At 43.8% G+C, this 25250-nt stretch overlaps 1 protein-coding gene across 2 annotated transcripts in view; it reads right to left on the bottom strand.

Moving 5' to 3' along the window:
- The window catches only part of PLEKHH2 (pleckstrin homology, MyTH4 and FERM domain containing H2), an 812518-nt gene that overhangs the window by 132253 nt on the left and 655015 nt on the right, over window positions 1–25250 (bottom strand). For both annotated transcript variants that reach the window (XM_069233993.1, XM_069233994.1), the window contains one exon: window positions 6617–6794. In XM_069233993.1, the coding sequence (XP_069090094.1) occupies window positions 6617–6794 (178 nt within the window). The remainder of the gene's footprint in view (window positions 1–6616; window positions 6795–25250) is intronic.

Here is a 25250-nt window from a genome sequence, read left to right as displayed (position 1 = left end):
ATGGCCAAAAGTCAAAACCGGAAAAAAACCAGGAAAATGTTGTCACTTAGGTTGCATCCATGTTGGGTAGGTTTGGCACCTTTTTCATCCAAAGATGCATTCTTTCAGATAGGTATGAACTGGATCACTTTAGAAAGGTGCCTTCAATGCTCACCCTGTGCTGCGGAGCGTCGAGGAGTGTCTTGTAATCTATAATGTTTAATGCTGCCAACTAGTTCAGTAGGTGAGGGCTCAGGGTTATGCTGTCATTTCTCATCAGCATTAACAATTCAATGCTATGCCTTAGTCTGAACCATGACTAATAAGTAGCAAGCAGGCTGATGCTTTCAACTTGATCATTTACTTGAAAGGCCACAGGTTTTTCGATGATTTTTGCAATAAAGGGGAGAGCTGAGTTGGGGAGTTAGTTGATATTTGGGTCTACAGTTTGTTCTTTCAATAAACACTTAATATGTCCTGTTTTGGCAGTCTGGGATAATGGTGCTGCGAGGTCGGTATTTCTGAAAGGTAACCAGTTTAGGAGTACAGTCCAGATTATATCACCTATTTTGCCTGGAGGTGGGGACTGGAAGTAGAATCCTCATCAAAGGTAGGAGGTTTAGTGTTCGCAGTGGCTAATTTTCAGATCGGCGCACAGTTGCACCATGTTTTTGACTTGGTTGAGGCGGCAGACCCTATGGCTCCGAATAGGAGCAGGCAGCGTGAAGTTACCTCATGGACTTTCGCTCCACCAGATTACACGTTGGTTGGTTGGTTTTTCCACACCCAGTTTTTTATGGTGTGGGGGAACCAGACCGATCTCTCCAGCCAGAAAAATCACGAGGCCCTTTCCCCCGTTTTATCCGACAGTTGTCAGCATATAATGCACTCCTAACCAGAAATGAGCTCCCCCTTCTATTACTTACACTCCCAACCCACACCCCTTTCCCCAGAGGCATTGCTTAATTTGTGCTTGTTGTTTCCGGTGCTGAGCACCGGCACTTATTTTTTAGGTCTGGGGGTTATTCTTCTGTCTCAAGCATTTGCTGCGAGCAAAAGACACATATGGAAACGACAGAAGAAGGGAAAAACGAAAAAGCATCACAAAGGGAGAATGCAGAAAGCTGCAAGAGTGAACTGAAGGAGCAGGGAGTGTCTTTATATGGATTAAAGAGGCCCGAGATGGCTTCAGCATTACGCCACCTCAGTATTCTGTGTTCCCGCATTTAATTGCAGCAGTCGCATGTTTAAGAGGAAGGCTTTGGGCACCAGCATGTTTTTATTTACAAATTAAGTACTCCCCAGAGGTACCCGTATATATTTACCACCTACTCAGCACAGGTGGATAATGTGTGTGTTAAACTCTATAGAATTGGGAATTTTGTGTGGTTTTATGACTGGAAAAATCAGTCTCATGCAGTTATTCCCCATTCCTTGGGATTAAGTTGTAATTGGATGGTACTGGGGTTGATTTACTGCACCATAGCAGACAATTCGCTTGCGAATTCCCCTTTTCCCCACCACAGTGAGGCTCGTAATTATGCCCACGGTAAGGACAGTAGTGGGGAGCTCATTTTTGAAGTGTGATTTTAGAAAAATGTGTAAAATGTCATAAGGGGCAATGATTAATTTAACAATGGCCAAGATGCCTGGTGCCGCTGCCCACTTATCTCTCGTAGAATGAGTGCTCAGCGATCAGTCAGTGTAGCAATGGAGGACGGTCACTTCTAAACTGAAACTCAAATATGGGAGTTTTCGATTCCCTACCTCAAGCGTGGTTTACAGTCGGTTCCCGTTTTCTCAGTTTTATGATGGCTATCCTGCAGTACGCGCTCTCATTCTGCGCTAGAAATGCCAATATTATCACTGTCTAGAAATATACTTGAATGCTAAGAATTTAACTGTAATAATTGCATCTTTGCTGTATTCGAGCAGAGGAAGAGAAAACAAAGAACATTTTAAGAGATATAAGTGGGGGTTATCATAGCGGAATCTTATTAATATCATCATTTGAGGGAAAATGAATATGCTGTGGAAATGTAATGGTGCCATAATTGATGACAATGTGGAGCGTTTCAGATAATTGAAGAAATAGCTCCTTGTGTGAAAAGTGTATCCATTATATACTTACATTTATTTTTCTTAGGATTTAAAGTTAATATTTTTAAGTGCATAAAATATAAGAAATAACATGCTCCAAAATTCCTTTGCACTGAGCATGTTTTGTCAGCAAATAGGAAGCATACAATTGCGTGAGTAGACAGCGACACCTGCTGGACTTTTCAAATCACACACGACATCGCCCATCACATTCTGAGGTCTTGAAAGAGCTATAAAGTTTTCGACAAAGTATGTTAACGCTGATATTTTCCAAAGTTTACTAGAATCTGATAGTGGTATAGCTCTAAAGTAGTGACTACCGGGACATGGTGATACACGAAAAATGCTAATCTTCTAAAACAAGAAAATAAATAAAATGGATGTTAATTTTCTCAGCTATCCACACAATATGCAACAAAAGAGCTCGCACTGCCTTAGCTCTAGCACAGAACAGCATCCAAAGTGATTAGGGGAGTTGAAGGTGAGGGGAGCTGGGAGTTTCTTTACAATATCAGATTTTGGAAGGTGTTGGTGTATTTATAGGGCAATGGAGAACAGTTTTTCCTGATGTTATTGGTACACTGCCTGTTGGTAGGAATTGTGATCCAGAGGCACATGGCCAATGTAAAATTGCAGCGCCGCCCAAGATCTTCAGTTATAATTTCAAGGCTGAGAATAAAGTTGGGAGACACATGGGACTGCTGGGTTAAAGGATAGAGAATATATTCACAATATAAAGGGACGATCATTGTAAAGCGCATTCTGTTTAGGTGCGTCTAGAGCCAGCTTTCGCTATGCCGAAAGCACTTGCCTTATCTATTCTACACAAAGAAAGGGATAAAAGACCATCCAGTCTCAGCCAGTGGTGTTGCGAGCTCCCTTCGCAAACATCCCAGCCCACACTGACAAAATCATCAGTAACTGATGTAAAAAGCATAGGGTCGCGCTGGAGGACAGATAAAGGCCACCTCATTGGTGCAGGAGCCGGAGGGCTGTGCATTGGAAGGGGTCCGCTGTTTTTGCTTAGCAGTGCTTGCCTTCTGCGCCAAGTCCCCCTACAGTCGGTGGTCTCCTGGCCCAGCCCGCCAACCTGCTACCTACTTCCAGGGCAGAGTCCACTGTGCATGCATCTCCTGCCTTGCTCTGATGGAGGAAGTGGTGCACTCAAGCATGGAAATGCATGCTTAGGAGGGACGCAGGGAGGAAGCTATTTCGAAAGCCAGCGAGGCGTCGCCATTGGGCTGGTTAGTTGAACACATGCAGCAGAAACCGTGTACCCTGCAGGCCACAGCTCAGAACGTGGAGTGCCTGCTGCAGTGATCTGCATTTAATCCGCAGGTTACATGTTCCAGCACTGGAAAGATAGTTTGGTGGGCTAATCCACCTGCTGCAAGAAAGAGCTAGAGTGAGAGACTGGGCACAAGAGGGGTAAAACTGCAAGATTATCTGTAGTTAATGCATTTTTTGTAAAATATTTGTATGTCAGCCGGAGTGCATCTCCAACCTGAGGTGCTGCCATCATAGCAGTTTTGTGAATATGAGGCCTAGTTAAAATGAGACTACAGATACTAGGATGTGCTGAAGAGGTATGGGAAGCAACACGTTATTGTGATGCACATTAAAACAGCATTCCAAACACGCCCAGATATGCTGTTATCTGGTTAATCCAGCACCCGCTTCGAGCAATTACCTAACACACTTACACATCTGTGGAGCAATGACCCAGCGCCTGCCCTGGACGGTGCACAGCTCAATTTGTGCGGCCCTGTGGGTCCCCCCATCCATCATCAGAATGTCCACACACAACTCACTGAAGCTGATGCATCCACCTAACTATGGACAGGGGTTTTTCACGCTCTCTGGCATCCAACAGAAACATGGGAAGCATTTGGAGAGCCACCCGGGCTTCTGCACTGGTTCAATGCTGCACTAGGGGAGATTTCGAAAAATTCAAATACCTATAATACAAAATAATAGCACTAAAAAGAGAGGAATTTTAAGGCATGGGCAAGGCACCCACCTTCCCAGGGGACCCCTGCGAAAGTAAAGTTTCGCTCTATTTGATCTGTCTATTCCTTTTCTCTATCTAAACTGCTCTTTTTCTCTGCCTACGGCTACCATTGACGGTCTTTCTCTTTTTCATTTTATGGATTTTTAAGGCCCTGAGCAAGACATATTTCAACTGCTTTTGAATGACCCTGTTTAAATTTAACATATAATTTAGCATCGTTTGACATCATGTGCTCTTGAATAAGCAGGAAATGGGTAATGAAATTCAAATTTGTTCTGGACTAGGCCACCCAAAATATGTTTGCCCAGGGCTCAGAAAATCCTTAAAATCGGACTTGAAAGGAAACTGTATTGTTAATTTTTACAATGCACGTTATATTTGTCTCCTATTTACAAAACACTGACTACAACCCATGAGCATGTTTTGTGCCTGCAGACCAGTGCACAATGGTGCTGTCACTGTGCACCTACTTTTCCCAAAATTGTGATGATCTGTTAGAACATGAGCTGCTGACAGACCAGCTGTGCAGCTTGGAATACAGTAAGCATAAAAGTTGTTGCTTAAACTGAGAGGATTCAACAAGAGAACAAGTTGACCTCTAACGGTGGCCAGAAGAAAAAAAATATATAGCCGTCCATTAAAATTAAAGTATAGGTATACATTTGCCAAATATAAATCAGAAACTCTGAATAACTATGCTACAGAGGGCATGCCAGAATGTATGACGATACATATGGAGGGATTTAAGAACACTCCCAACTTCCTTTGTGAAAACACAAACAATGAGTGATGTTATGTACATTTGTTCTGCTGCTGTAGCTCCTTCCAAACAACACACACTCTGCCGAATGGGGAGAAGTGGTGTTATGCCATGTGTTGTGATGTCTGGGACAGGGAGGAGAGTTTGGTCTAAGAGAAAACTTCTAAGCATGGTGAATTGTGCCTGCCCCTCACATTTTGCTAATCCCCAAGCATACTGGGTGGATATTGGCATGCCCAATTTAGGGTTCAACAATCCAACTATCAATCCCAGAATCGTTTATGAAATGGAGGTGATGTCCCATGAAAATAAGCCCTTTTCATGGGCTGACAATTGGTCCCTGGCACAAAGGCATGCAGGTAGCACGCCTGAAGCACTTTTTGGGGTGATACAGGGAAAAATGGGATGCATTGTGCAGAGACCCTCACAGATCTAAGACACCAGACCCTCATGCAAACATTTCCGGCTACAGATGGTTTTAAACCTATATAATTGAGTGACAGGCCCAAAAGGGGAACAAATATACGTGCTGAAATAGAAAACACTGGGTGCAGCGGAGGTTGCCAGGTTACATACAGGTCACATATTACTCTTCAGTTTCAAGAAACACCTTGTGGTTAGCTGACTGAGCTGCTGCACAAAAATAGGTCACATTTCCCGTAAGTTTCAGGAAACTGACAGAAAAGTGGTGGTTGGTGCAGATGTCACAAAACAGGTTACAAAATCTTCATCTTTTAAAAGAGATGAGCCAAGATGCACCAATCACATTAAGGTCTGCTTCTTCTGTACAGGCCCTCACGGTTTTCTCCTCCACTTGCTTCGATATACATGCAGGGAGACACATCAGATGTGATTCTTGCTTTAAGACGTACTGACAAAATGTGCACACTTCTGCAAAGATCATACCTAAAGGTCAGATGGCTTGGCCACTCACTTCTGCAGAAACTGCAAGTACACTCAAGACAAAACATATAAGGTTAGCAAAATACACCACATGCAAGAGCCAGGTGGTGCGGGACAGTCAGCATGTAGCAAGGCCTGACCACGCACTGTGTAGCTAGATAAATATATCTTTGGTACCGCTTAAATTCCAAGAAGCTAAAACCACACAGGGGGGTCCACTAATCACGTGAGGCTGGGTCCATATATGTGCGCTTCTGTTTCTGAGAAAATAGTATGCCTACTGATGTTATTTTGTATATCCTGTTTGAACATTGCTTATGTAAATGATGAGCTTGTAACCTTTCCCTTTGTGTTTTATTGGCTTAAATATCACTGCATGTTAGCAGCACTTCGGAACATCAGTTTTTCTTCTCCAAGGAGAGGACCGATCTTCCCCAGCTGTTATAATTGATTAAACCCATATTACTTTGTCAAATTGTGTCTTTGTTTTGGTTAAGAGATTTTCCTCCAACAGGGGCCTAGGTCACCAGGGCAGGCCAAGCCCTCATCAGCAAACCCAGCCATAACCCACAGCCTCAGTTCTACGTCATTAAATCAGGCAAAACAAGTAGTTGTTTATTAGGTATGGCACAGAGAGTTTTAGTTCTCTTCCAAATCATCTCTAACCTACACTCACAAAGATATTGTTAACACTGGCAGAAGAAGCTTTAGCTGTCTCACAGCCCGTAATCTATTCAGTGAGGGGCATTAAGATCGACCCAACTCAAGAATTGGTGGTTGTGTCATTCATCATATTCATCAGCTATTGGTACTTTGTAATGGTCACTCATTATGCACATACTTCAGCAGAAACATGAAAATACCTGGTATGTGCTGTTCATGAAGTGCACTGGTATGCTGAAAGGCAAGGAATGATGATACGGATGTCGAAGCAGGATGGACAGGATTTCCATCCTGGAAGGCCTGGCTTCTCGGTCCCCATTCTTTTGGGTTCTCTCCACACAACGCTGGCAATAGATGGCATACTTTCCTATTTCTGTCCTGTGTTAAAAACATAAATGTCTTTCTTGATCATACTTCTATAACAAAAACGGCAACCACCTGTACATTTAAGTTGAAATAGATATTTGTACAGATATATATCCTGTGATCCGGCACAATTCTTTGACTTCCCTCATACCTTTTGCCACCTAGGGTAAGCTCTTTCTTTAACTATTTACTGCTTGATTGTCTCTCAGGGATGAACAATTTATATTTGATACACCACCAAAAAGACACATTTCTACAGGAGCTGCTTGATCTCTCAGTCACGTTTGATGCTGGAAGATGAAGCCCTAAAAAACATCCCACAGTCACCCATGTGACTTTACGTTTTATGGTACTACACTGCTTCCATTCTAATGTCTTCAACTAACACAAACCCAACCAAATTTAGACCTAATGAGTCAATCGGATACAAATTCACCAAAACGAGTACCTACCAAATCCATTGGCTACTGTTGAATTCTCAAGTACCACAAAGCCATTGTAGGAAAATGCCACTGTTGGCATGGTTACCCCCTAACATTTTGCCTTTTGTTAATGCCAGCTTTGATTGAAAGTGTGCTGGGACCCTACTAACCAGGCCCCAGCACCAGTGTTCTTTCCTTAAAAATGTACCTTTGTCTCCACAAATGGCACAGCCCTGGCACACAGATAAGCCCCTTGTAACTGGTACCCCTGGTACCAAGGGCCCTGTGGCCTGGGAAGGTCTCTAAGGGCTGCAACATGTATTATACCATATACCACCCCGGGGACCCCTCACTCAGCACATGCACACTGCCTCACAGCTTGTGTGTGGTGGTGGGGAGAAAACGACTAAGTCGACATGGCACTCCCCTCAGGGTGCCATGCCCACTGCCTGTGGCATAGGTAAGTCACCCCTCTAGCAGGTCTTAAAGCCCGAAGGCAGGGTGCATTATACCACAGGTGAGGGCGTGGCTGCATGATCACTATGCCCCTACAGTGCCTAAGCCAATTCTTAGACATTGTAAGTGCAGGATAACCATAAAGAGTATATGGTCTGGGAGTTTGTCAAACACGAACTCCACAGTTCCATAATGGCTACACTGAATACTGGGAAGTTTGGTATCAAACTTCTCAGCACAATAAATCCACACTGATGCCAGTGTGAGATTTATTAAGAAAAGCACTCAGGAGGCATCTTACAGATGCCCCCTGCATGCCAGCCCAACTGCTAGTGCTAGGCTGACCGGTCTCTGCCAGCCTGCCACTTCCAGACTAGTTTCTGGCCATATGGGGTGAGTGCCTTTGTGCACTCTGTGACCAGGAACAAAGCCTGTCCTGGGTTGAGGTGCCTCACACCTCCCCCTGCAGGAACTATAACACCTGGCGGTGAGCCTCAAAAGCTCAAGCCTGGTGTTACAACGCCCCAGGGCACTCCAGCTAGTGGAGATACCCCCCCCCCGGTCACAGCCCCCACCTTTGGCGGCAAGTCCAGAGCAGATTATGAGAAAAACAATGAGGGGTAACCCTCCAGCCAGGACAGCCCCTAAGGTATCCAGAGCTGAGGTGACCCCTTCCTTAGAAAATCCTCCATCTTGGCATGGAGGATTTAGCCCAATCGGATTAGGGATGTGTCCCCCTCCCCAAAGGGAGGAGGCACAAGGAGGGTGTAGCCACCCTCAGAGACAGTAGCCATGGGCTACTGCCCTCCAGCCCTAAACACATCCCTAAATCTCGTATTTTGGGGCGACCCTGAACCCAGGAAATCTGATTCCTGGCAACCTAACAAGAAGAAGGACTACTGACCTGAAAACCCCGCGAAGAAGACAGAGACGACAACTGCTTTGACCCCAGCCCTACCGGCCTGTCTCCAGATTCAAAGAACCTGCAACAGCGACGCAGCCAGCAGACCTAGCGACCTTTGCCAATTCAGAGGACTGCCCTTCAACCCAAAGGACCAAGAAACTCCTGTGGACAGAGGCTCTGTTCGAAACAACCAAGAAGGAACCATCTTTAAAGGGACTCTCACCTCACTCCTGAAGCGTGAGTCCCCAACACTCTGCACTCGATGCCCCCGGCCCGTGTCCAGAGGATCCAACACTGCAGCGAGGACCCCTAGGCGACTCTCATGATGTGTCTACCCTGACACAACCTCCCTGCACCCCTACAGCGAAGCCTGCAGAGAGAATCCAGAGGATCCCCCTGACCGCGACTGCCCGGTAACAAAGAACCCTATGCCTGGAAGAAGCACTGCACCCGAAGCCCCCAGGCCCGAGAGGAACCAACTACCGGTGCAGGAGTGACCAGCAGGAGGCCCTCATCTTTGCCCAGTTGGTGGCTGGCACGAGAAGCCACCCTCTCCACACACTGCACCCTTTGTCACTGAGGGTGTATTTTGTGTGCCTAATTGGGGCGCCCCCAGTGCTCTACAAAACCCCCCGGCCTGCTCCCAGAGGATGGAGGTACTTACCTGCTAACAGATTGGAACTGGAGCACACCTAGTCTCCATAGGCGCCTATGTTATTTGGGCCCCTCTTTGACCTCTGCACTTGACCGGCTCTGTGTTGCGGGTGTTGGGTGTTTGGGGTTGACTTGAACCCCCAATAGTGGGCTGCTTATGCCCCGAAGACTGAACTTGTAAGTGCTTTACTTACCTGCTAAACTAACTTGTACTTACCTCCCCTAGGAACTGTTGAATTTTGCACTGTGTCCACTTTTAAAATAGCTTATTGCCATTTTATGTTAAACTGTGTACATTACTCTTTTGATTCAAAGTTCTACATTTACCTATGCCAAGTACCTTACAATGTATGTACTTACTTGATATCTGAATTTTGTGGTTCTAAAATAAATTAACAAAATATTTGTTTTCTATATAAAAACCTATTGGCCTGGAGTTAAGTCTTTGAGTGTGAATTCTGATTTATTGCCTGTGTGTGTACAACAAATGCTTAACACTACCCTCTGATAAGCCTAACTGCTCGACTACACTACCACAAATAGAGCATTAGTATTATCTATTATTGGCACTATCAACCTCTAAGGGGAACCCCTGGATTCTGTGCACACTATCTCTCACTTTGAGATAGTATATACAGAGCCAGCTTCCTACACCCATCCTCTCTCCTGCAGTCTTAAGCCTAAACACAGAACCTCTAGAAGCTACTGGCCAACAAGATTTACCAGTTTGAAGAAAATATACAGGCCCGTATTTATACTTTTTGACGCTAAACTGCGCTAACGCAGTTTAGCGTCAAAAAATTTTGCGCCGGCTAACGCCATTCTGAAGCACCATGCGGGCGCCGTATTTATTGAATGGCGTTAGCCGGCGCAAGCAGACCGGCGCTGCCTGGTGTGCGTGGAAAAAAACCACGTACACCAGGCAGCGCCGGCGTAGGGAAAAATTGCGCTAGGGCGTCTTAAAAATGGTGCAAGTCAGGTTGACGCAAAAAATCGCCTCCACCCGATTTGCGCCATTTTTAACGACGCCCAGACGCCATTTACATGACTCCTGTCTTAGTAAAGACAGGAGTCATGCCCCCTTGCCCAATGGCCATGCCCAGGGGACTTATGTCCCCTGGGCATGGTCGTTGGGCATTTCGGCATGTAGGGGGGCACAAATCAGGCCCCCCTATGCCACAAAAAAATATATATATATTTTTTTTTTATACTTACCTGAACTTACCTGAATGTCCCTGGGGTGGGTCCCTCCATCCTTGGATGTCCTCCTGGGGTGGGCAAGGGTGACAGGGGGGGTCCCTGGGGGCATGGGAGGGCAGCTGTGGGCTAATTTTGAGCCCACAGGTCCCTTAACGCCTGCCCTGACCCAGGCGTTAAAAAGTGGCGCAAATGCGGGGTTTTCTGCCCCGCCAACTCCCGGGCGTGATTTTTGCCCGGGAGTATAAATACGACGCATTTGCGTCGCAGTCATTTTTTTGGACGGGAACGCCTACCTTGCATCTCATTAACGCAAGGAAGGCGTTCACGCTAAAAAATGACGCTCTTTACTCATACTTTGGCGCTAGACGCGTCTAGCGCCAAAGTATAAATATGGCGTTAGTTTTGCGCCGAATTTGCGTCGAAAAAAACGACGCTAATTCGGTGCAAACGGAGTATAAATATGCCCCACAGTTCTATCTACTTTATTTCAGCCTCCACAAGTCAGATCACAAATTCGTTCAAACACTATCCTCACTTATCCAGCCACTGATGTCAACAGCCTCACATGGGATTGCTTCTTCCACATGAATTTAGATGGATTAACACCCTAACTCTCCACCAATGCACAGACATTTGGATTCAGTATCAACAGTAAACTCTCCCTCCCTACTTCTGTCTTTTAAAAAACGAAGACAAGCAAGAGGCCTTCATTTTGCATCATCCATCCACAGAGAAGTGGGAGCACTGAATTTCCCATCATCCATCAGAACAGAAAGTGACCTCACTTCCTGCCTGCTCCTTAATTCAATGAATTCTTCAGGGTATTACTCAGACTTCAAAATCAAAAAGAGGACACAGACAAGGACATTTATGGTTTGGACCTATTGTAACTAGGAAGAGTTTTGGGCCAAAACCCTTGTTCTTTTGAAGAATACAAGGTAATAAAATCATGTACATCACCTACCACCCCATACTGGCAATCCGAACAATCACACCCAGCTCCAGACAACCCAAACTTTCACATGGCATTTGCACAACAGACAGACCCAACCTCGTACACATTTCATTAACTTCCACACATCCTCGAACCACAGAACTAACATTCCAACACATAATCATCGCTTGCTCTGCAGCACTCCGTGCACTGGACATTGCAGACCTCATCACCTATCACAAACCTGACACCCTCTTCATTACAGAAACATGGTTTATGCCCACATCTTCACATATCCAAGATGTCCTTCAGTCAAGAAGCTATGTGTGGACCATGCAGATAACGGAGAAGGCCATGCTGTTATCCATAAGACCTCCTGGTCAAGCAACCTAGACAAGCAAGTAACTCTCAACTCCATGGAACTTCTGACATGCCATTTCCCTTAATCTGCAACTTACACCGCCAGCTTCAATCTCTTACACAGGCCGCCCACTTAGAATAAAGACTTCATTTATAAATTTTCAGATCTCCTCACCACTTTGTCTATTTGACATGCCCTTGCCAACCTCTTGGGTGACCTCAGCCTCCCAAACAATGCAAGCCCAGAAACAACAAGAGAGACTCAATTCAACCTCATTTATACACTCACTGTTGTACAGCATGTCACACAACCAATACATTCCAACTGCCACATCCTCAACCCTGTCTTTTCAACATCACCAACCATCCAACGCAAACTATCCATAACCCTGGACTGGGCTGACCACATTGTCAACTCAATCTCCATGCTTAGCATTCTACCAACAAATCAAGGTCAAAACAAAAGAGAAGGCCAAACCTTCAGATTCTTCAAAGACGTTTCCATAAACAACCTAATGGTTGTACCTGTATCTCATACTATCAACTCCCATGCCAACACCCTTCTAATAACTTTGGTAGACCTGGCATCTTTTGGCTTGGTTACCAGAACATTTTGCTTTCTGACCTCCTGTTTTGACTGTGTGCTGAGCTCCATTTCTGCTGGCTTTAGAACCCTGTGCACTTTTTAACTGCTGACCAGTGCTAAAGTTCATGTGCTCTGTGTCTAAAATAAGGTAACATTGGCTTCTCCATGACTGGGATATTTGATTTACTGGTAAGTCCCTAGTCAAGTGCACTGTGAGTGCCCAGGGCCTGTAAGTCAAATGCTACTAGTAGGTCTGCAGGACTGGTTGTGCCACTCACTACAGTAGCCTTTCAAATGTTTCAGGCCTGCCACTGCAGAGCCTGTGTGTGCAGTTTTACATTGCCATTTCAACCTGGCAAGTGTACCCCTCTTGCCAGGCCCAAACCCTAATTTTGTATTAAATGTAAATCACCCCTAAGGTGGGCCCTAGTTAGCCCCATGGGCAGGGTGCAGTGTATTTAGAAAGTTGGACATGTACTTTTAAGTTTAACCTGTCCAGATAGTCAAAAACACTTAAATTAGTTTTCAACTATTGCAAGGACTATCTCTCCCATAGGCTAACATTGGGGTTACCTTAAAGCATCTTTTAAGTGAAAGTTCCAATTGGGAAAAGATAGGAAAATGGAGTTTTAGAAAGTTGGCATTTTCTTACTTTAACCATTCAGTGCCTTAGCCTGCCTCTGAATACACATCTGGGTTTAGGTGACAGCTAGACTTGTGCAAACTCTCTAGACAGCAACAAGACCCAGGGCTGCGTTGAAAGGGATCCTTGTGCACTTTAGAGAATCCCTTTGAAATTACCCCTAAATCAAAGGTCTTTTTGGGTATAGGTACTAGACCTCTGACACCAAGCCAGGAAGAAGGACTGCTGTGCTGCCAGGAGGGACTGGTACTCTGCTGTTTGCTTTGCTGTGTTGGCCTGCTGCTTCCAGCCTGGGAGTGAGAGGACTGGACTTAATTATCTACATCTTACAATCTAAAGTTTATCCAAGGGCCTGACTGTGCTTACCTCCTGTTTCTGAAGTCTCATGGATATCAAAGACTTCCCCTGCATCTTGCTACCAGGACCTGGGCCCCTCCACTGTGGGTCCTGCTCTGCCAAGTGATGCCAAACCCTGTCCTGAGCCATTGCAGGTGAGTGTGGTGTTGCAACTCAAGAGACCAACGCATCAACACTGGCGCGTCAATTGGAACCGATTCATCGAACCCGGCATGTCGTTCGGAACCGGTACATCCTGCTGCAGAAACAACACCTCACCTCTGCCTGCACCGAGTCATGGACATCGCACCCCATCTGCCCGACGCAAAGATCCTGACTTTCAACACAGCCCCGACTTTGCCAACACAGCACTGATGCATCAAAATGAGCACTTATCACTAGTGGACATCGACATAAAAACAATATTGCTCAATCAGGAAATGATGCATCACTTGCAATACCGACACATCCCCTCCTTTGGATCAATGCATTGTCCCCGAACATCAACACAATCATGGTACTGTCAGCAGGTCCTCATGACTTCTGTATCCAGCTTGTGTTCCATTGCGGTCAGACTGAACTTTTGGATTTGCCCCGATCCTGGGTGACCGCAATCCCCCATTTGGGGCCATTGACTTCCAGGCACTGCATTTTGATTTAATCTTTAAAAATTCATAGCTCGACTTGTGTATGTTGCATTTTTGTTATTTTGGTCTTGTTTTACTCAGATAACTGCTATTGTGGAGTTTATATGAGAGGTGTTTTCAATGTGATACTGTGTGTGTGCACAACTAATTTACACTCTTTAGTTTAGCCTGACTGCTTTGTTCCAAACGTTTAGTGTGTATCTTATGTGCCTTGACTAGGATTGTGGTCCCTACTTCGAAAGAGCGCAAACCTCTTCTAACTTGAGACCCAATTTCTAACAATGATTATCAGCAGTGAGGATAGGACTTATATTTGTGCCTTACATACAGTGATTGGTATTCACCACTTACATATCCCAGAATATTATGTACCAATATACTTTATTTTTTTCTTTGGCAACTTTTTGAGTTTTTGCAACCTTCATGTCTCAATCTGGAGAGCCAGCAGTTGCAACTGCAGTGCTGGAGTTTGAGCAGGAGAAATTGGAAACCTACATGGTGTCCCAGCTCAAAGGGTACTGCAGGGAATGCAAGTGTTCTTTTAAAGTTCTTTCTAAAAAGGAGGAGCTGCAAAAGGGTCAGAAAAACTCTTAAATTCCTTTTTCACTATTGCAAGAAATATATCTACCATAGGCTAACATCAGGGTTACCATAAAGCATCTTTTAAGTGAAATTTCAACTTGGGAAAAGATGGAAAAATTGAGCTTAGGGTCTCTGGACTCAAAATATAAAAAGACATTATTGGTAAAGTTGCGCTTTTTAAATTGCAGGTCTGAAAACGCCACTTTTGGAAAGTTGGCATTGTCCGACTTTAACCATTCTGTGCCTTAGCCTGCCTCTGAATAAACGTCTGGGTTTAGCTACACTTGTGCATACTCTCTAGACAGCCACAACACAGGAAGGGCTGGATGTGACAGGGGATACATCTGCATTCATCTGCATACTGATAGTCTTCTTGGGTAGAGAGAGGAAGAGGTAGTTCACACTTACATCTGAATAAGTTGTGGGCTGTCCTCACACTAAGGGATGATTACCCCTCTCCTGGTAGTCTGAAGCCAGGGCTTGCTTGAAAGGGATCTCTGTGCACTTCAGAGAGTTCCTCTGAAGTTACCCGTACATCAAAGGCCTTTTTGGGTATAAGTATTGGACCTCTGACACCATCTACTCAGTACACTTCTGGACTGAGGACATTCTGCCAGTAAGAAGGACTGCTGTGCTGCCACAACGGACTGCGACTGTGCTGTTTGCTTTGTAGTGTTGGCCAGCTGCCTGCTGCTTCGTGCTTAGGAGTGTGAGGACTGGACTTAACTCTCTACATCCTGCAATCAAAAGTTTCTCCAAGGGCCTGACTGAGCTTGCCTCCTGTTTCTGAACAGGGACATCAAAGGCCTCACCTGCATCTTGCTACCTGCACCTGGACTCCTCTGCTGTGAGTCCTGCTCTGCCAAGTGGGGCCAAATCCAGTCCTGGGCCCTTGGAAGTGAGTGTGGTGCTGCAACTCAAGAAACACATCGACACAGGCGTGTCAATTGAAAGCGATGCATTGAACCTGGAACGAGCGCATCCTGCTGCAGAAACGATGCCTTGCTGCTGGCTCCACTAAGCTGTGGATACCACTCCCCAACTGCGTGACACAACATCCCCAACTTTTAACGTAGCCCTGACCTTGCTGGCACAGCAATGATGAGTCTGGATCGGCACCCATCGCTTCTGGACATCAAAGCATCAATGATGTTGTCTGAGGAGGAAACGATGCATCGCCTGCAGCAGCAATCCTTTGGATCAACACATTATCTCCGAGCATTGACGCAACCAAGGTACTGTCAGCGGCTCTGAGTGACCCCTGTAAGCGGTCCATGCTCCATTGCAGTTCGAGTGAACTTTTGGATTTGTCCAGGTCCTGCGAGACGAGATAGCCCCGGTGGGGGCTATTGACTACTAAGCACTGCATTTCGATTTGATCTTTAAAAATTAATAAGTCGACGTGTGTATCTTGGATTTTTGTCATTTTGGTCTTGTTTTACTCAGATAAGTATTGGCTATTCTTCTAAACTGGTGTGGAGTGCTTTTGTGTTTTATTTCACTTTCCTACTGTGTGTGTGCACAAATACTTTACACATTGCCTCTTTAGTTTAGCCTTACTACTCTGTACCAAGCTACTAGAGGGTGAGCACAGGTAAGCCTTTCAGTGTGTATCCTAATTGCCCTGACTAAGATTGTGGTCCCTACTTGGACAGAGTGCAAACCTCTGCCAACTAGTGACCCAATTTCTAACAAACCTCAACAATGTTTTGGAAAGGTATGTGAACATCCGTGCCACAACTACAACACACAAGTGCAAGTCAAAGCCTTCAGCAACCTGGTACTCTAAAGAGCTTGCTGACAATAAATGATCAATTCACAGAAAGGGAAGAAAACGGAAGAGAAACATAACTCTTGAGGACCTCTAAATACTAAAGTTCCTTTGCTCAACATGTAAACAGCTCATTACATCAGCCGAGGCAAAGTATTATACCACCATCACCAATGAAGCCACCAACAGAAGCAGAATGCTGTTCAAAACCATCAAGCACCCCTTTCTCTAGAATCCTGCAATGGCCAGCTTTCAAAGCCCTATCACACCCATTCCTCACTGACATACTCAGCTCCGCAAAGCCACATTTATGAAGATTATGTTTTACTATTGTCTTACCCTTACCATTGTCAAGACTCCCCCACTCAAGGCACCTTCACAGCAACTATTAAGACAGGCCAGAACCCCCACTCCTAAAGAAAGGTTCACTAGACGCAGATGCCCTTGCCAAAAATGGCACATCATTCACTTCCATTCATCAGCAAGATCATTCTATGTTCAACTAAATATAACATCAATGCTAGCGGCCTACTGAATTACTACCAATACAGCTTCATATCACACTGCACTACAGAGACCACAAACTTATACATGACAGATGATGCCCTCTTGATTACAGATTAAAACAACCCCTAGCTCCTAATATTGCTGGACCTCTCAGCTGCCTTTGTCACAGTTAACTATCCCACCCTCATACGCACTCTGAAGTCTCAAATAGGTTTCACCAGCAATCTTCTGCACTAGTTCTCATGCTACTTTTCCAACTGACACCAGTTTGTTCACAATGGAACCTCCAGGTCACAAAAGATTATAGTCACCTGTAGAGTCCCCCAGGACTCCATACTATCTCCTGTCATCTTCAACCTCTACACTGAGCTTCTTGGTGCTCTATTCACCGATATTAGCATCAAGATTCACCAATATGCTGATGATACACAAGTCTACTTGAATGTGTCCTCTGCATCAGACATCCAATGACTCAATCACTGCTTGCACATTATTCAGACCTGAGTTGCTGTTCAAGCCTTTGTAGTCTGACATCTAGATGGTGGTAATGCCCTCCATGGCCTCCCAGACTCCACACTGGTACTCCCTTGTGGGTATCCTACATGCAGCAGCACATCAACCAGGACCTGAAGACATATGATCACACCATCCACATCCTGATTATTTCCACTGACTTCCCTGGCAGGCCTGCACCATCTTGAAAAAGTACAATAGAATTTACAAAACAATCCAAGCAGTACTTAAGCTTATCTTGCACACCTGCTCACAATCTCTGGTGGATCTCAGCAAACGCATAGCAAGGACACATCAGACTGCAGACTAAGAACTGTAAAAAAGTTCACTCCAGTGCTCTTCCACTTTAGGAAAGAGTTGAAGAATTTAAAGAACACTACATCACAATGCATTAAGAGTATGCTACTCAGCCCCATCTCCTCTTGTTGACTTTTTGCTTGTCTTTAACCATGTACAGTGCTCACACGCAAACATACATACACACATATACATACATACACACAAAAAAACAAATTGGCAAATCCATCAAAACAACATGGGACCATCACCAGCTATTATTTTCATATGCATTAAAGTCATGCCTTCCTGAATTAGACAGTGGAAGCACTATCCAAGCCCACCAGATGGTGGCAATGACCCATTCCCCGGCAGCTCTGAGGCTCCCTTAGCTCATATAAAGAGAATCCTGCATGCCACGACTTGACTCAAGGGACTGAAGAGCCCAACAATGCCACCTCCACCTCCTGCAGTGGCTGCCCATTTCGGCCTACATCATCTAAAATCCTGATGCACTAACAAAGTGGCAGTAACAAACAATCCACAAGTCAACCGAAAATCTCCCCACTTCAGGAAGTCAAAGGAACACACACACTCATGCTATCAAAAACATGAAATCAGGAAGTGTAAAGGAGGAATTCCAGGCTATACACCTAGCATCTGCAGCTACGTATCACCCGAGATCGGGCAGGTTATTCACTCTCATACATTAGAAAAATGATAAAGACACAGCTATTCAAGGCACTATAAAGAAAATAAAATGAGAACTCCCAAAACCGTCCTCCTGCCCTTCCACTCATGCTTAGTCTGTTATTTTTATAATTTTCCTATGCCCTAAAATGTGTAGCACTTCGAGGCAAAACAGAACAGTAAAGTGCAAAATAACATACAATATGGTCCAGCCTAAATGTTTTAGCAAAACCTGTTTACTTCTTTCACAATTACATAAGTTTGGCAAAAGTGTATACAACTAACATGTCTGTTTTTTACACTAAAGAAAAGCCTTAGGCAAAGCACAGTGGGGTAGTAAGGGTGAAAGACGCCGCACATCTAGGCAGTAAAACAATAATTTTAGACAAGTATCAAAGTAACTGCAAAGTCTGGTGCAAATTGGCCCAGTGCCTTACTACCCGGTAGGCACCAAACAGGGTAATGGAATACCCAAAGACAAAATTGAACAAATTGGCCACAGCACACAGAAAGTATAGTCCAATAGTATGGTAGGGATAAATATCCCTTATGGTATGTTGCTATGATGCAAAGTTGAATGGAGTCTCAAGTCCTGTTTGTAGAGGGTGTCTTTTATTTGTAGATGCTGGAAATCATTGTGTCATCAGCGTGATACAGCCCACACGTGTTTCGTCACAACAGTGACTTTATCAAGGCTGCAAAATGATAATCAAAACAAGAGTTTTGGCATATAGAAGTATATGGGCACAGGAGTGTGTTTGTAAGAGAGCATGTGAAGAAGACTCCAAAACTGGATAATAGTAACCAGTGAGCCATGTGTGAGCTAAGTGGGCATTAAAAGGTGGGTAAGTGAGAGGTTAAAAAGTCTGGCAAACATAGTAAGTGGTAGGGACCCGAAGTGCAAGATATGAGAATAAAGTGTAAGTCACCGTGCTCTGAAATCAAGAAAGAAAGTTTCAAAGGTATATGGACAGAGTATACGGTGGATAGAAACCATTAAGTTCCTGGAATAAGTAAGAGACGAATGTAAGGTGAAGGGAGATAGGTTTGAAAGCTGAATACATACGGAAAGGCTGAGACAAGGCGATCAGAGAAGTAGAAGAATACAGATACAATAATGGAGTTGAAAAAATCAAATGGAAGGGCCAAGTGTGTGGCTCATACCTGGGCCAGCCGGCCAGGATGGTGCGTAACGAAGGTAAGTAATGAGGGAGCCTCGTGATCAGTTGAGTGGGCTCAGGAACGTCAGTGGTGACTGAGAAAGGAGACAATGGTAGTCAAGTGAACACGAGTAGAGTAGAGAGAAGAATAAAAAATAGAATTTAGAAGCAAAAAAGAAAAGAAAAAGAGGAACAAAAAAGTCTAAGGAAAAGGTATATATATAGTACATAAAAAGTTTATAGAGAGAAAAAGGAACAAAAGTACATACCTTCTTAAAGTAGACCTAATGAGAGTATGGTTGAGTGGGAAAAAAATGATGAATGCAGACCCTGGTAAGCCTGTGGTTGGAACCTAATAAGTGATGGATATGAGGGAAAGGGAAAAGAAAACTGAGCTATTATCATGTAATTGAGGGAAAATGCACATGAATTGCGTAATTGCTGTGCACAGACCAAGCTAAATAGCTAGTAGGAACGGTAGTATTATAAGAAAGGACTTAAATGAAGTGGAGTCCTGTGAGGTGACAAGGTCGTCATAATCGTAAAAGATATAATGAACAATAACTGTAGAACAAGTGATCTAGACGGTAAAACACATTAACGTAAGCTAAGCGTGGTCCCGAGAAATTGGGAGACCTAATATCGGTAAAAGTCATGGCCTTCAATAGGCGCGCACACTGGTGTTGTTGGGAAGATTAGGGCGTGAAAAAAGCCTGTGTGCAAAGGGCAGCGCAATAACAGTGGTGAATAATAATATAAATGAACAGGTGGCGAGGCAAGCAATTTAAGTAAACACGTGCGGCAATTAGATACCGCGGTGCGAAAATCAAAGGGCAGCGTTTTAGAGCGCTTATACGCTAATAAGTAGGTAGTGAGCAAATAATTACAACTATCATGAAAAGAGCCCGTGTGTACAGGGCAGCACATTAACAGTGGGAAAACATGATTTAAAATTGAAAAAGCGCGGCGAGGCAAGGAATGTATCTAAAAAATGCAGCAAGTTCTAACCGCGGTATCGAAATAGATAAGCAGCGCTAGGTGCGCTTATAGGCAACTCTAGTAAGTTAGTAAGATAGTTAGAACCGCTAGCGAGGAAGGAGAGTTGGAAACATAAGTATAGGAAATCGAAGGTTTACCTGAAAAGGCGAGGGGACGTGTGTCAACACGCTGTCTTGAAAGAGTACTGGTCAGTATAAACCTGTGCTCTCAGTTTAAGAAGTGCAACTGGGAGTGGCATAGAGATAGAAGAGGGGCTCAAAAGTGAGAAGTGGAAACAAATGGCGGCCATCTTAAGTGTAGGAAATAACGAAAGACAAGGAGTAAATGCCAGCGCAAGAAAATGGTAGGTGGAGAGAGAGACTAAAGGTTAAAAGAAGGGGCGGACAACCTAGAGAGGATGAAAGTAAGCGGGAATGAAACACATAGGTAGAAAAAAAAAAAATAGATAGAAAGTAGGTAGAAAAAAATAAATAAATAGCTAGAAAGTAGTAGGTTGAGAAGCAGAACGAATTGGGAGGTAAGAGAGAATGAACATGACCTAACGGAGTACAAGTTAGAGAGCATTGTGAAGTTAGGGTAATAGGTATGTAGTATGAGGTAAAACTAGGTAGAGTGAACCGTAGTAAAGGAAGGCAAGGGTGGTAATGTGAGTGAGAAGAATGATAGGTAACATAGGTGTCCTACTGGTGAACAGGTAACTGTGTGGGTGTAGTCAAGGAATGTGGTGTTATACATAATTAGTAGGTTACAACCAAGTATAATAGTAAGACATTTTCGATAAGTACATTGAGTAATCAGTAGCGGAGCATATGAAGACCAAGGCCATGGGGCATAGTAATCAAGTGTACCGAGTGGTAATATACAGGAATGGAATAGGTGCTGAAATATATGATAAAAGAACGACATTGTAGACACACAATAATGATACAGAGTAAACCGTAAGATTAAACCACACAAATGTCCATTGAAAAAAATGACAGTGAAGCGTGTAGAGACCTAGGTCACGAGGCATAGTAGTTAGATGTGACAGGGCATGGACTAGCTGGTGAAACAAATGAGCAAGAACGATATTGTTGACACATGATGATAGTACATCTTGAACCGTGAGAGAAACATTATAGGCCATAAGAGGACCTAATTATGAACTGGGCAGACAATAAGGGAGAGGGAGTTACCATTCATTTAAGAAAGTAATGTAATTCCCGGTCTGTGTTCAGGCCTAGCTCAACTGCGCGGAGTTTTAGGATCCACTTAGCCTCGCATCTGCGTAGATCCCCTGTTCTATCTCCCCATCTTGGTGAGTTGGAGACATGTGTGATGCCATGGAATCTGATGTTTAAGAGGTCTTTTTCCCCGTGCAGGTCATTGAAGTGTACAGCAAGGGGATAGTTGGTATTGACATTCCTGATGGCTCTTACATGTTCTTGTATGCGTTCTTTGAGTGGGCGTATGGAGCTACCAATGTAGATTAAGCCACATACACAAATCAAGCAGTAAACAGTACATTTAGTATTGCAATTCATGAAGGTTTTGATATGGTGCGTGGTTCCAGTATTGTAAGGGAATGATGTAGTTTTATTAAGGGCTAAACGACAGGATATGCAGCAGCCACATTTGTAGAAACCATTGGGTTTTTCTGGGATCCAGCCCAGTAGGCGAGTTGGGGGGGAGGGACAGAGAAAACTAGGGCACAGTATGTTCCTGAGCGTGAGACCCCTAGTGTGTACAATAGTGGGTGACACACCCACTGAGTTCTTGAGACATGTGTCCAACATTAACAAGTGCCAATGTTTTTTGAGAATGCGCAGTATTGTTTTGCTCGCAGGGCTGTATTGGGTGATGAAAGAGACTGGTCGCCTGTTAGGAGAACCCCTCTTCCCCGGTTCTTTGGGTTTTTTAAGCAAAAGGGTGTGTTGGTTCTTGTTAGAAATGCGTTTACTAGCTGCCGAGATAAGTTTGTTGGTGTAACCTCTAGCCTGGAAACGTTCAGTTAGGTTCTTGAGTTCCTGCCTGAAAACATCCGTGTCAGTGCAGTTGCGTCTAATCCTGACCATTTCCCCGTAGGGAATGGCCCTGATTTGTGTGAGGGGATGGGCGCTCTGTGCATGCAGAATGGAATTGCAGGCCGTGGGTTTTCTGTAAAGTCTAGACATGATCTTATTATTGGTGATGTACAGCAGTAAGTCTAAGAATTCAATTTGAGTGGTGTCCACTTTGTGAGTGAACACTAAGTTGAAATCATTCGTGTTAAGGTGTTCTATAAGTTGGTTAAGGTCAGGGATGTTGCCAGTCCAGATACCAAGAATGTCATCAATGTATCTCCCCCAGTACAGGATATGTTCAGTGATATGTGTCGGACAGTTGGACCATAGATGGTTTTTCTCAAATTGGCCCATGTACAGATTCGCGTATGATGGAGAAAATTTAGCTGTATCACGCTGATGACACAATGATTTCCAGCATCTACAAATAAAAGACACGCTCTACAAACAGGACTTGAGACTCCATTCAACTTTGCATCATAGCAACATACCATAAGGGATATTTATCCCTACCATACTATTGGACTATACTTTCTGTGTGCTGTGGCCAATTTGTTCAATTCTGTTTTTTACACTGTTAACAAACCCGCCAAGTGCGAGCATAATTTCTTTAAACTGCAGAAGTCGAAACTGATATTACTATACAGTATATTATCATCCCTCAGTAATCTCTATAAAATATGAGGTTTGTCTAACCGAGAATCAGTTCTCCTTCAGATTAGCATATGTCAGGTTTCAATACAATTAATATTTCTTAAATGATTTTTTATGAACATAAACTATTTTCCATAAACCTCATGTATATGTTTACAATTGTCCCTCTTTTCATCCAAAAATAACATACAGTGAGGTGGCTGCAGTAGCTCCGCCATTTTGTAGACATGCATGCGTCATTTCCGTGGGCCAACAAAATGAAGTGGGTGCTTTTTTAATTAACTGATCTAAGATGGATCAGCAAATTAAAAAAGTTAAAAAGAAGTAACATGAATGTGCTTTCCAAATGCAGATGGGCTGGCATCAATTTGCCTCTAGGGTTGCTCCAAAACAAATAATAATATATAGATTTTTTTTAAAACAGACATTGGGCAATGGAGAAGTGGGTGGAAGGAGCAACCAGAAGAGGACAAAAGCAGCGCACTAGGGAGAGCAACATGGGCGCCTGGGAGAAGCACATTAGTGAGAAAGCAACACAGAGCGCAGGGGAGACAGGGAGTTTGGCAGGTGAGAAGCACACAAGAAAAAGCTTGTACCACGAGCATGACGCCATGATATGTCCCTGGAAGGCCACGTCGCCCCGAGTGTACCTGCATGCAAACAGTCGCTGCTGATCAGGGCGGGGGCAGACAGTAAAGCTCCTCGGAAGGAGGAAGCCTGGAGCCTCCACAAATATCACCTCTCTCAGGATTGGGGCGAACTTTCTATCACATTCCCAGTATGAAGCTACTTAGGACATACGTCCACCCCAGACATGTCCACATTATTCGCGGCTTTTACAGAATTTTAATTGACCCTTGACAGCATCTCCCCCTCCTGGTATCCTTTATACAATGTCTACACACCTCCCCTACTTGAGAGATGCCAGCTACTATTTTGGTAAAGTGAGAACACACAAAAGTCATATGAAATGTAATCTCTTCGGATTTACTGTATAATATTACACGCAATGATTATGTAGTTCTTGCCCATTTAAAACATATTATCTTACGTCTGCTATGTTTAATGGTTTTGTACTGGTTTCTTCCTGCTGTTTGGAATTTTTCATGCCTTGATGTGTACAAGAAACGTATCAGTTAACCTACAATCTCCACTTGCAGACTGCTGATGTTAAGTGTGAGATTACTGTCCGCGTAATGAGAGTATCGCTGTACAAATTAAGGAGCAAAAACCAAAAAATCAATAAAGAGATTTAAAAAATGAAGACAGGTTCAGATGTTATCGCATTTGGGCTACATTGGGTGCAAATGTGTTTTAGGTGAACGTTAAATGTGAATTATGTATATCAATGTGAACTAAAAGGCAAACTGCTACTACCTCAGACAGTCTTTTGGTATCAATGGGGAACCATGATATAGAGCTAGGGCACCTTCATTCTTTGTTAGAGGGAGAAATGCCCAGAATAGCCTTTACACAGGTAAGTAGCAATCGTAATCACAGGGCCATAAAAATAAACAAATAAAAAAGATCACATTTTTTAAATTATTTCCAAAATGCTGTATCCGGTAAATGCATAGACTTAGTAAGAGTGTGACAGCAGACACACTTGTAATTAAAATCACCAGAAAATAATTTTAATTCATTCGGAAAATAGTGCTTGGACATCCAATGATCAAAGCCTAACTCTCGTGTAAATTCGAGCTGAAAGGTGCTTGAAACCAGACCGACGGCAAAAGCATTTTATATAGCAATCTGATTTCTAACACTCCTTTCAAATAAAAAGCACTTTGTGAAATAGTTTTTGACGCTGCACTTAAACCTGGAGAACGCTGTTACAGATTCATTGAATGCAGCTCCCATTACTTGAAAAAAAATTGTAATTCCTCTGTAGATATATCAGTTCTAAAAACATCATGCCTGAATGGCAAAGTATTTTCCATGCCTATGTTTATCTTACCAAATGTGTCAACGAAACTCCTAAGCAAACAAAATAAATCTTTAATATTTATTAGATGACCAAGCCAGTAACCCTGAAGACATCACACCACTCTTCCCGATTGCACTGTCTTCAAAACGAAACTTTTTGAAATCCAGGATTCCATCTCATGTATCCATGTACCATCAACAAGTCA

This window comes from Pleurodeles waltl, chromosome 5 (assembly GCF_031143425.1).
Source record: "Pleurodeles waltl isolate 20211129_DDA chromosome 5, aPleWal1.hap1.20221129, whole genome shotgun sequence".
NCBI classification, from domain to species: Eukaryota; Metazoa; Chordata; class Amphibia; order Caudata; family Salamandridae; genus Pleurodeles; species Pleurodeles waltl.
This window is presented reverse-complemented; position numbering and strand designations above follow the sequence as displayed.